This window comes from Perognathus longimembris, chromosome 10 (genome assembly GCF_023159225.1).
Source record: "Perognathus longimembris pacificus isolate PPM17 chromosome 10, ASM2315922v1, whole genome shotgun sequence".
Classification (NCBI taxonomy): Eukaryota; Metazoa; Chordata; class Mammalia; order Rodentia; family Heteromyidae; genus Perognathus; species Perognathus longimembris.
In genome coordinates this window covers 38,604,668-38,618,356 of record NC_063170.1, presented here as the reverse complement: position 1 = coordinate 38,618,356, position 13,689 = coordinate 38,604,668, and the positions used below count along the sequence as shown (strand labels likewise).

Here is a 13,689-nt window from a genome sequence, read left to right as displayed (position 1 = left end):
GGAAAGGAAAGTAGGGCAGCCAGATAGATGGACTGAGAGACAGATGCCTGTGCTAGCTGGCTGTCTTTTTCTCCTTTAAGTCCTTATGGGATCCAGCACATGGGATGGTGCAGCATACATTCAAGAAGTGGGTCTTCTTCTATACACTAGTCATCTCTGGAAATGTATGTACACACTCACACACACTCAGAGGTGTGCTGTACTCATTTCCCAAGCACTTCTCAATCTTATCAAGTTAGCAAGATTAACCATCACATTATCTCATTTTACAAATAAACTCAAAGCCTTTTTTTAGTTTGAGTGACTTTTCTAATATGTAACCACTGCACAGAGTCTATTCAGTTGTATTCATAATGTTATCAAGTACGTTCACTTTCCTGGAAAACCACATCTCAGCTAGTGACACATAAGTCACCAATACAACATACCAATGTTGAGAGGTGCATTCATGGTGATTCTGTGTTTAGGAACAACCATCTGATTATTTCATTCTGCTTTCTAGTTTAAATATAATCAAGTATTTATATGTTGAAATATTCTTTGGTTATGGTTTCTTCCTTTGTATTATAATAGAGAAATATTTTTATTAATTTTATGTGTTTATTTCCTTAACTATGAATTTCACTTCAGGACAAGGGGCAGTTGGATCTAATAGAGCTGAAGAATTCCTCACTTTGGGGAAAAAAAAACACTGACCCAGGAGTCAATGACTGAATTTTAATGACAGTCCCAAGAAAACCCAATCCTGTAACTTCTCTGAACCTCTGCTGCTGTACCTGGAAAGGGGCAACAAAACCCACTCTGCACACCTCATCAAATGACATCAAATGACAATGGACATCAAATGACAATGACAAACCATGGGGGGGGGGGGGCCCTGCTGGATAATGCTTCCTAGAAGAGAATATTTTGGTCATTGTAGCCATCAGGGGAGAAATGCATGGGGTATGCCTGCTTCCTTCTTCCCTGATACTAATAATGGAACTCAGGAATAGGGAAATGTCTCTAGATTTGTACTATTCACACACTCCTGGCATACATCAACTAAATGAGCACCCTCCTTATCCATTACAATAACATATCACGCACTCTGGAGGAGCAAAACCCTTGGCATTCACACTTGGGCACTTCACATGCCAGGTGAGCAGAAAACACAATTTAAAAATGAGCTAAACTTAAGAGAAAAATCTAAGAAAAAAAAAGAAAATTACCTGAATTCACAAAATAGGTCCTTTTTAGTAAAAACCATTGAATGAATGGAAATCTTTTCTCTGGGGGAAAAATATCTGAGCTTAACTGTTTTAAGTATGCAGGGGATTGTTACATGAATGATAGTAAGTAGGTTTTCATTTTGACAAAGGAAATTAGCAGCAAGGGAGCATTTGGATTGAAATAGCTAAAAATCTAGGAATGACTGCAATGGCTACCAAAGTGGTTTAAAATGCTCCTCTCTTTCATGTCCGGAAAATAGAATTCAACATACAAGAGACTTGGCCTAATGATGACTATTTCATCTCCTGTGTCTGCTAGCTGTCCCTCTCTCTTGCTTAGACACATCAAACATTATTCTTTATCCCAAGAACCTGAGAGCCAAAAAAAACTGAGAAATGAAAAAAAAATCATTTTCTCCAGGGGCCACCTTTGGTGTGCTTAGAAATGACAACAAAGAAAGCCATTAGTTTATTGTTTTTAGAAAGTCAAGTACATTCCACCCAAAAGCTGACAAGAGAGTGTGCCCAGGGAAGGGTAAAATCCCAGAAGCCCATTTCTCCTTAGTGACAAAATCATCTGCAGTAGATCTATCTTCTAATTTGCTAGGATCTGGAAAGAATCAAAAGCTACCTTTGTCTCTGTTGATCAATAAAAACTGGCAGGGCAGCCTGAACACAAGAGGCAAAGCACGGCATGGTCTAGTATGTAAGTAAGTAAAAGGACATTACCTTCAACCACATAGCACTGTATTAAATTTCAGTATAGATTTTCTACTTGTGAAATAAACAACCTTTCCACAGCGACTGGAACAGTACACACAATAGCTGTCTAGAACCCCTTACCCTGCCAAGAGCTTGAGCCAAAGCCGATAAAATAAAGGAAGACGTTTATGGCACTTTATCCCCTGTCTCAACAGAGCAGCCTGCTGCCACCCAGACACTCACGTGCCTCCATTGTCCACTCTAATAGCCCAATAAGGCAAATCCTCAGGAGAAAAATAGCTATCTAAAAATGGTTCCAAGAAAAACCCGACTTCATAAAGGCTGTTTGCAACTCCCACTGGGCAGAGGAGAGCGGGCACCACAATTAGGATGTGCACTCAGGCAGGGCACTTGGAGATTTCTACAGCCTCTAAGAATACGTTCCTTCATTGAAATGCCAATGAGGCATGAAACCAAGCAGGGAGAGGTGGACCAGGATCAGGTCCTGTGGGAGGTTGAGGACAACTGCAGGGAGGAGGAAGTTCTTGGCACTAGGAAACCAGGATGGCTATGCTCACTTTAAATCCAGCAAGGGACATGTGAACAAGGCGCCTTGTTGGCTGCAGCCCAGCAGCCAATTTTAGCCTGAAAGAGCAGCCTAGAGGCAGCACCAGGTTGAAACTCTACAGAGAATTTAGACAGGAATGAGGCAGGTGAGGCCATAGCAAAGGAGATGAAGGATGGAAGGATAAACCTGTGACAGGAATCATTCACAATGGAAACGCCAAGTCCAACAAGCACCTGAGCACACACCAGTTGACATGTACAAGAACAAACCCCAAGGGGAGTATATTTCTGCTCCTATAGACTTTAAAGTAACTTTTCTTCCGGCACACAGTTCTATGAATTTTAATGTACACACAGGTCTACATGACTGTCTCCCTCCCTCTGTCAAGCATGGATCTGCTTCCAATCACTCCCGTCCTCCAGAATGTGAGATAAATGGAATATATACATATATACATACATACGTGCATATATGTATGTATTATAAGTGCAGCCTTTATATATGTACATATACACATATACATGTGTATATATATGTGTATATATATACACGCATACATAGATGTATAAACAATGCAGCCTTTAGGGACTAGCTTCTGTCACTAAATATAGTGCCTTTAAAATTCACCAAATTGGGCTGGGAATATGGCCTAGTGGTAAAGTGCTCGCCTCATATACATGAAGCCCTGGGTTCAATTGCTCAGCACCACATATATAGAAAAAGCCCGAAGTGGCGCTGTGGTTCAAGTAGTAGAGTGCTAGCCTTGAGCAAAAAGAAGCCAGGGACAGTGCTCAGGCCTTGACTCCAAGCCCCAGAACTGGCAAAAAAAAAAAATGGTCATCATAAAATTCACCAAGTTGTGTACATTAATAGCTCATCCCTTTTTATTGCTGAGTGCATTGTACAAATGTACAACTATCCATTCATCTGCGATTACATTGCTTCTGGTAGGATTTCTAGGAACACAGCTTTCATTTCTGTAGGGTAAACATTCAAAAGTGGTATTGCTGGATCAAATGGTAGGTGCATGTTTACTTTTATACCTGTCAAATGTTTTCCAGATCCGCTACAGCTTTGCATTCCTCCTAGCAATATATCAACATCCTCTCCGGCACTTGGAATTATCATTACTTTTAGTTTTCACAGGGGATTATCATTCTTTTCAATTTTAGTCATTCTAACATACTAGGATAATACTAAATATGTGGCTGTTTGTCTTTGAGGCAGGATTGGTTCAGGACCCGGATTGGTCCTGAACTTATGATCCTCCCACCTCAGGCTCACAAGTACTAGGATTACAGGCATGTGCCACTAAGCCTGGTTTACTACAAAGGGTTTTAAATGTGCATTTTCCTGTGGTTTCCTGTGGCTCGTGATCATACACATCTTTTCATTAGTTATATATCATCTTTACATCCTTTGCTGTGAAGTCTATCTGATCCTTTTCCTATTTTTAAAAATTATGCTTTCTTTTTCACAAAATTTTGACAGTTCTTTATATATTATCATACAATTCCTTTGCTAGATATCTCACAAATATTTTCTCCCTAATTATAGGCTATTTTTCTACTTCTATTATTAGAAAGACTTTTCATTTTGATTAAGTCCTATGTATCATTTTTTTCTCTTATGTATCTTGCTTTTGGTGTGATAACTAAGAACTCTACCTACTCTCAAGCTCCAGCATTTCCTGCATTTTCCTCTACAATTTCAGTTTTACATTTTACATTTATATGTCTAACCACTTTCATTTTCAATGTTAACAGCTGGAGTTGTTTTTGTTGTTTTTTCATGGATGTACAAGTGTTCCAGTGCTACTGGTAAACAGTGTAGCCTTTCTTGTCCTTCTCCCCTGAGCTTCCTTAGCAACTGTAGGCCATACGTATGTGTGTCAGTGCATTTCTGAACTCTCTGCTTCATATACCTGTGCTCATCCTTCCACACTTCATACACTGTTCTGAACACTATTACTTCAGTCTTAAATATGAGTAATATGATTCATCATCATTATTATAGTTTGGATTCTTAAGACAGGGTCTTGTTATGTACATAGCCCAGGATGGCCTTAAACTCTGGTGACTTTTTTTTTAGAGGAACTAAACATATTTTTTTTTTTTTGGCCAGTCCTGGGGCATGGACTCAGGGCCTGAGCACTGTCCCTGGCTTCCTTTTTGCTCAAGGCTAGCACTCTGCCACTTGAGCCACAGCGCCTCTTCTGGCCGTTTTCTCAATATGTGGTGCTGGAGAATCGAACCCAGGGCTTCATGTATACGAGGCAAGCTCTCTTGCCACTAGGCCATATTCTCAGCCCGGAACTAAACATATTTAAGATGGTCCTAACTAGAGGCTAGGCCCAGAGAGTTCCTAAGCCAGCTAGTTTTCATAGGATAAAAGCTGTCTTCAGCCACTATCAAGGCACAGTACCTCCTCTGAACAAGGCTTATCAGTGTGATTCCTCATGGGCCCCCTCTCCTGACAACTAAACTGCATCTAAGTGGGATTTCTACAGCTCCTAACTTGACTGGGTTTCTTGTAGACAAGGGCTCCATACCCCACAGCCCTCATGTGAGTATGTGTGGTACTCTAGGAGATGTGCCACTATTAGTCTCTCCCTCCATTTATCCCCATGTGGCTCCTACAGCAATTTCTGCAATTTAAAAACAATGTAGTTAAGTGTACTTCCAAGTTCTTCTGAGAGTAAGTTTTTGTTTTCTGTTCCCTTTTGTTGATGCTCTATGATTAGCAGGAAAACGAGACAATACTAATTATGGAAGCCCTATTTGTACTTAGAATATTTTTCATAAAGGAGATAAGGAAATAACTCCCTTGAGTGTGCTGAAGGTTGTAGGCAAATACACACTGCAATCATGAAGGCTATGACAGTAAAAAGGAAAACCGTTAAAACGCAGACAAGAAGTCTGTTTTGAGTTGAGTAGCTCCCGGCAGGTGGCCTATCTAGGGTTTGTGTTGGGCCCTGTGCTGTAGCATAAGCTCTGAACAGCTAAACTCAACTGGTTTTGGACCCCCCTTTTGGATCCCACATGAAGAGCCTCCAGAGTCTGAGGTACATAGAACATAGACAAGTTGTCTCACCTCTGGCATGAACACTATTATGTAACTAGAGAGAGTTTCCCCTCCAAATACTGGTCAAATTTTCATTTCTCTTATTTGGGATAATTTAAAGTAAAATAATATGATTTATTTACCATTTACATGAAAACCACTTTTCAAAAACTTTCATAAAATGTGAACTACATTAAATAATCAAAAGTATTCTACTGAAGATTGCTTAGTTAAAAATATTTCTAAATCTGTCCTTTTGAATCATACTTTCTACATTAAAAAGATTCTGCAGAGCTACAGGAGTGGTTCAGGAAACAGAGCACTTGTCTAGTAAGCAGGAGGCCCTGGGTTTAAACCTTTACACTGTACCACTAAAAAGAACATACAAAATAGAATAAGACAAAACAGATTGATGTTCTTTTGTCCCAGGATGTTGTACTTGCTAGGCAAGCACTTTGCCACTGAGCTACAACCCAGCCCAGGTTGTTCTTTACCTTCTTGGTGTGAGTAAGTACTGTAAATATTCAATACAAGTATTTTTAGAGCAAAATTTGTGTTGAGTAAACTGGACACCAATCTTGTAGGAGGCAGAGATAACTAAATCTCTAGATTTGAAAGGGCAATTGCTTACCTTATTATGAATCCAGAGAGCAGGAGGGTGGTTTGCATATTTCACTGCCAATTCTATCATTCTCTCTTGTTCTAGTAGTCTGGGACTAGAGCATATTGAAAACCCACCAACCACTGACACTCCTGGGATGAAGAAATCAATCCTAAAAGGCAAATAAATGATTACTGTTGAAGTAATTTTTATAGCCAACAGGATAAACAAAATTGGCAAAGTTTTAGTGAGACCAAGAAAAAAATTACTAAAATTAACAATAAAAGAGGATGGCTGGGAATGTGGCTTAGTGGTAGAGTGCTTGCTTAGTATGCATGAGGCCCTGGGATCAATTCCTCAGCACCACATAAACAAAAAAAATTTTTTTAATAATTTTTTAAAAAGAATGAGAGGGGAGCTGGGGATATGGCCTAGTGGCAACAGTGCCTGCCTTGCATACATGAGGCCCTGGGTTCGATTCCCCAGCACCACATATACAGAAAACAGCCAGAAGTGGCGCTGTGGCTCAAGTGGCAGAGTGCTTGCCTTGAGCAAAAAGAAGCCAGGGACAGTGCTCAGGCCCTGAGTTCAAGGCCCAGGACTGGCCAAAAAAAAAAAAAAAGAATGAGAGGATCCATCACCACAAATCTTACAAAAATAAAAAGGATTATAAGTGAATTTTACAAACAATACACTAAAAACTTAGTTAAAGGAAACATACAATTTTCTAAAAAGACAAACTATCCAAGGAACAAAGAAACAAAAAATCTGAGCAGACCTATAAGAAGTCTAAGGACTCTATTACTGATTTTTAAATTCCCACAAAGAAAATCTTAGATCCAAATGGTATCTATCGCTCATCAGTTCTACCACTTAGTACCAATCCTTTACAAATTTCCAAAAACACAAAGTGCACCTTCCAACTCATTCTATAAAGCCAGTAAATAGTATGCTGATACTCAAACCAGACAGACCAATATCCCTTCTAATATAAACACACAATTCCCAGGTATGCAAAATTAATGGCTGTAACAACACTTAGAAGACTAAATGACAAAGCCCACACAATCATCTTACTAGATACAGAGAAGATACTTGATAAAATACAACACACTCAAACTTTGAAAACAGAAATGCCTACATCTAATCAGGAACATCTACAAAAGACCGGTGGCAAATATCACACTTCATGGTGATAGGCTGAAAGTTACCTCTAAGAAGAGGGACAAGATAAGGTTGTCTATTTCCACTCCTACTGAACAGTATACCATAAGTTCGAGTCAAGGAAAATAAAAGAATGATACAAAAGTCATTCAGACTGGAAGATATAGGTGGCATAATTTTATATATATATATAAAACCCAAAAAGATGATGCGTATATTGGTACACACCTGTGATCCTAGGATTCCTAAGGCTGGAGAAAGAAGATCATGAGTCTGAGGCTAGGAGGTGTGCCAAGCAGCACACCTCAAAGACAGTTTGGAACTGAATATGTATCCCAGGCTGGCCTTGAACTCCAGAGTACTTAGGTTAATATCATACACCAACATGCTTGGCTATAAAATCTTTTGTTCTTTTCGTTTGGTGGCTGTGTGTGTGTGTGCGTGCGTGCGTGCGTGTGTACGTGTGCGCACACATGCCAGCCCTGGGGCTTAAACTTTGCTGCCCAAGGCTAGCACTCTACCACTTGGCCCATAGCTCCGCTTTTGACTTTTGGGTGGTTAATTGGAAATAAGAGCCTCACAACCTGCCCAGACTGGCTTCAAACCATGCTCCTCAGATATCAGCCTCCTGAGTAGTTAGAATTACAAGTGTGAGCTACCAATGCCTGGCAAAATGTGCTTTTTAAAGTTTTTTTAAAAAAAAAAAAACTCTTTTCAAAAGGCAACAAAAACTCATTGGTTTTTGGCAAACTTAAATAAGCCGACATGGCCTTCTAGGCTCTGAAGCCTTTTTTTTTTTTCCCGAAGTCTTATCTTTCCTTCTTTAATGCTGATTATTATAGTATTGAACTAGTGAATTCTAATTTTCAATAATTTGTTTTTGATGACTTATAAGAAATGCAACAAACTTGGTCACTTATCAAGAAAAAAAGCCTGGCAAAAAAACGAATCATCAAGTCTAGGTAACTTAAAACATCCATTCTAGGTGTTCCTCTGCCATCAAAGAGCAAAAGGTATCTATGCCTACATGTTTTCCTACAGGTAGGCTTAGATGTAAAGTTCAAGATTCTCTGTAAAGATTTGAAATATATCCTTAAGATATACTTTCCTGGGGGCTGGGAATGTGGCTTAGTGGTAGAGCACTTGCCTAGCATTCATGAAGCCCTGGGTTCAATTCCTCAGCACCACATAAACAGAAAAGGCCAGAAGTGGCACTGTGGCTCAAGAGGTAGAGTGCTAGCCTTGAGCAAAAAGAAGCAGGGGACAGTGCTCAGACCCTGAGTCCAAGCCCCAGGACTGACAAAAAGAAAAAAAAAAAAAATATATATATATATATATTCTCCTTTAACCTATAACCTCAAACATTCACTAGTTTCTAGTCTTAAAAATGAGTCCTGAATTGGGAGGATAGGTCTCCAGTCTATACTCACCTATATGCATTTGTCTCTTCCCACGAATACTTTAGACTCCCTTTCATTTCAGGCAGGGTAAAAACTTAAAAAGACTACAGTTCAGGAGGTATACAGAATCACCACTATTTCCAGGTCATTAGAGAGAGAGAGAGAGAGAGAGAGAAATCAATGAACTAGTTTCTGCTGCTTCATCTCCTGAACCACAGCACCCTCTGCTGGTCAATGCTGATTACAACTCTTCTCAGGTAAGTAAAAACAACTCAGTAACTTTGGAAAATTACCTTCAGGAAAAAAAAAAAAAGGCCTGTTTCAAGAATAATAAATACATGAAGCTATATTTAAAGTTTATATGAATGGACTTAAGAAATATGCACAGTATACATTTCATAAAACATCTTTCAAGAAAGAATTAGGCTTTAAACAACACCTTTAAAAAAATACCCATTTTAGGCAGGTGCCAGTGGCTCATGCCTATAATCCTAACTACTCAAGAGGCTGAAGTCTGAGAATCAGTTTGAAGTCAGCCTGGGCAGACAAGCCCATCAGAGTCTTATCTCCAGTTAACCACCAGCAGGAAGTGGAGCTGTGGCTCAAGTGGTAGAGTACTAACCTTGAGAGAACAAGCTCAGGGACAGCGTCCAGGCCCTAAGTTCAATCCCCAAGACTTGAACACACACACACACACACACACACACACACACACACACACACACACACGCCCACATGTAGGCCCACCCTTGGAGCCTAGAGCTGAAGCACCTAATGTGTACATACAGAACTGAGAAGTCCAGCTGTAGAGCACAGCAGCATACTGATGTTCAATGGACTCACCAGGCAGCCAGGTCCTGTCACAGAAGCCCAAGTGCTTGGTGCCAAGCCCACCCAGAGTGGACATGCAAACGGTGGCCAAATGATCAAACTGTACTGTGGGATCCCAGTTTAGTCCTGTGCCACACTTAGACCTCCTTACTCCCTCACTTCTACAAATCCCACCAACAATTCCTGCCTCCCACGGACAGCACCATGGGACTTATGGGAGGTATAGACACAGACACACACACACAGAAGACTCCTGCCCTTACCTACTCTAATGGGAGAAAAAATACCAAATACAATTAAAAGGTATTTAAAAATATGCTTACAGTAGAGAGACAGGGCAAAAGGGAGAAGTGGAGGTTTAAAGCTTTGCAGAGGATATGCTGTCAATCTTAAAAACACATAATAAGCCTGGTGGTACCAGAGGCTCATGCCTGTAATCCTAACTACTTGGGTGGGTGAGACTGGGAAGATAGTTGTTTGAGGCCAGGCAGGGCAGAAAGATGCATGAGACTCCTTCTTAATCCACAGCTGGGCATAGCAGCACACACCTGTCATTCCAAGCTACATGGGAGACTGACTGGAAGAATGGTGACAGGCCAGCCCAGGCAAAACAAAATAAGCCAAAAAAGAACCCACAAGATTTTATCTCCAGAGAGTGAAGCTGGGCACAGGTGCACCTGTGATCCCAGCAATGTGAGAAGCCATCCTGGTGGACTGAGGACCAAGTGTATGTCTAGGTAGGAAGAGAGGCCCTATCTCAAAAAAATACCATGAAGAGCAGGGGTAGAAACGTGGCTCAAATAGTGAGGTACAAGTGCAAGGCCCAGAGTTCAAACCTCAGTACCACCAAAACAAAATAAAAAACAACAAAAATCCACAGTATAATGAAAAAACAGTCTGAACAAAGAGCCAAGAGGACACAAGCCTTCCTCTGTGCGGTCGTGTGAGGAATGGTCCACCACTTTTCCAGCCAACAGTGTCACTGCAGGGAACTAAGACCTGCAATCTGCACCCTGCCTGGGTCTCACCAGCACAAATGATCTAACTAGCTAAGTCAAATACAAGAACAATGCAAAACCAAGAGAAGCAAGTTAACAGTAGGCACTGTGCTAAACACAAAATATCCCCAAACACTGGAATACAATTGTTCTTTAAAAATCTGGATTCTGATGTTTAGGGAAATGTGAAAAACCCTCCCATTCGAGAGCTACCAGGTAGAATGCAAGAACATGAGCTGGGCAGTCTCCATGCCCACAAGAGTGTGGCCATTGCAGGAGACAGGCATCCAGTGTCACACTGGTGCACAGGACAGCCACCCACTGCACACCCTTTCCACCCCCAGGCAGGGAGGAGAAAGCTGGCAAGGTAAAGAGCAGGCCCCACCAAGGAGCAAGGTAACCTTCCAATAAGAGAAGCCCAAGAACTTTAGCTCTACCCCCATGAGAAATGTTTTGAGGTGGTTCCCCCTTTGGACTTGAGCTCTCAGAACTAGTTCCTCAGGTCAGGCACCAGTTCCCTATGGAAGGCCCTGTGCAACCCAGTGCAGCCCAGGCAAAGACCCTCCAACGTCAACCTCTAGTCTAAGAGGAAAGTGTCTCCATGAGGACCCAGGGCCAAAGCTTTACTCATGGACAGCATTCATCTGTTCATCCAGGAGTGAGATCTGGGATCTCATTCTCAGAGCTTGTGTGAGGCCCTGGCCCAGTCAAATCACCCAGAGCCCAGCCTGGCAGTAATGCTTTCCTTTATCCCCAGTGGCTCTCCACTCACAATCCTTACTTCACAGACTACCTGGCAGCCATATCCCAGCTCCCTCCCACTTAACCATCACTGACTTCTCCAAAGGGTCTGGAGCACAAAGCCATCTACCAAGAACACAGCATGAGGGAACATCGCCAACCTAAGAGAGATGGCCGGCCTGTAAACCAGAGGTCAAATACCCAAAGGAACAAAACCCCTAAAGCCACACAGTAAGTCAAAGGCAAGGTAAGAGGTTCTTAAAAGATGCTTTTTCTGAAAAGCATCATCTACTTACTTGGGACCACCAATCAACCAGAAGCAGGAATAAAGCTTGGCATTCTTGCCTCCATTATTCCTTAAAGAATTTTTTGCTAGCATGTATTAAGGACATTTCCAAACACACATACAGAAGGTGAATATTGATGAAGCTCACCCTCCTCCCTCCTCCCCTCCCTGTCTCCACTCTGTATATATCTTTGCCCTAAGCTATTCTCTTGCAGCAACCAGGCAATCACCATGGAATCTAGAAAGAATAAGACTGCTTGATGTATTTATGACAGACCAGGCAATTATTTGACCAGTGAAGACAGTAATAACAACATCTCCAGAACCTTACTAGAAACCAGCACTGAAGTAACACTCAGCCAGGCCATACTTTAACCAGGACTGTTGAATAAATATCCATGCCTCTCTCTTTCTATGCTCCCTCTGTCTACTTAATCTATAGCTCATCTCTGTATCTAGAAGATGGCTGAAAATGGAGTAAAGTGTTTAGCCTCTCCTCACAATTGTAAGCAATTTCCTTTCTCTGGCCCTTCACTGCCATCATCTCATTTTTTGTTATACTGGAATGAGTGGCTAGATCTGACACTTGAAATCTCAGGAGTTTGGGCCTATACCTCTGGTTTCAGCAAGGGGAGAGCCCAGGTCCAAGGAATAAGTGCCGATCTCCACTAGGGAAACGGTGATCACTAAACCAGTCATCATTCACCATCTCCATCCCATCCTACCCCCGAAGCCAGAACTATCAGGCACACACTAAAACCAGTGGTACCATCAGTGAAAGGACATATCTACTCCATGGGATGGGTGACAACACACCAACCCCGGTTGCTTTTTTCTTGAGGAGTACTGCAGGACCCATTTCCATACACGCCCCTATGGAAGGACATTATTCTCACAGGTCACCGCAGCCTGTCAGTGCTAACACACCCGTAAGCACACCAGGGTGTCGTTTTCCAACAGGAGAATGGAGTCTGAGTTTGGGAAGGATTCAGAGTTGAAGGCACAGAGACAATGCCATGCACAAGACACAAACACTCCATACAAGGGAAATATGGGGAAAACCCAGATCATTACAATTGAAGTTTCCACTTTTCAATGTAGTAACTACTAAATCATTTTTGAAGGGGTAAATATGTTGCCCACCCCCGAAAACTGCCAAACTGCATTTAATATGTATCACTGAACATGTGCAAAGATTGCAGTAAATTGCTTCACAAACGCAAATTATTGCAATCAGCATCTTGTTTTCTAGTTCTAAATTCAAAGGCAAACTATTAACACAAGACTGTTAACTCTTGCTATTATCACACATCCTCCTCCTAACAAAACCACATTTCCAGATGGACTGCCAAAATTAGTCAAGTGACTCCTAAGAAATACTATGGAGACTGCCATGCCAGAAATTCATTTAGGAATGAATGCTTTATTTAAATAAAGGCCACATACACCCAAACACACCTTTCCTAGGGAAATACAAGCTGCTTTATTTATAATTCCACTTGAATTGCAGCTTTGTGAGGCCATTGGGAGGAAGTGGGACAGCTGGGCTGTTAGCCTGTCAGCATACTGATTAGTCCTCAGAGTCGAAAGGGACATACTTGTTATCTGTGGAGGGGTGCACCGGGCTGACTGAGGAATCCTGACAATAAATTAAGCAACATATTTTAAACTCCTGCCAGGCAGGGTATGAGTGACGCAGAATCCAGTGGAGAGGATGGTCAGCCCTGTAATGATCTATAAGGTTATTCTGCTTTCAGATTGCATTTTCGACTCTGGATTAGACATAAAGAAGACTAATTTTCAGAAACCTACGACTCCCCAGCAACACATAACTCAAGCAGATTAGATTATTGCGGTGCATTCCATTAGCAAGCTTTCCTGCGGAACGCAATTATCATAGCTGTCTGTTCCCTGGACCAGAACTAGCTGCTTTGTTTGAAGCTGGAAAATTCAAAGCAATTTTCATGTTTTACTGAGAGGAATATAGGCTCAGGCCGAGAAAGGAGTCACATTCTCCATGCTCACCACGAATGGAAATGATCTAGATTTTTCTCCCTGGGGGAGTCTTAAGGGTGGGGGACACAGAGGCAGTAATGAAAGGTAGCCATAGAAATTCTTTCCAGA

At 41.5% G+C, this 13,689-nt stretch overlaps 1 protein-coding gene across 4 annotated transcripts in view; it reads right to left on the bottom strand.

Annotated features, from left to right (window-relative positions):
* Oxnad1 (oxidoreductase NAD binding domain containing 1) overlaps positions 1 to 13,689 on the bottom strand; it is a 35,178-nt gene that overhangs the window by 3,822 nt on the left and 17,667 nt on the right. For all 4 annotated transcript variants that reach the window (XM_048355920.1, XM_048355918.1, XM_048355921.1 and 1 more), the window contains one exon: positions 6,176 to 6,317. In XM_048355920.1, the coding sequence (XP_048211877.1) occupies positions 6,176 to 6,317 (142 nt within the window). The remainder of the gene's footprint in view (positions 1 to 6,175; positions 6,318 to 13,689) is intronic.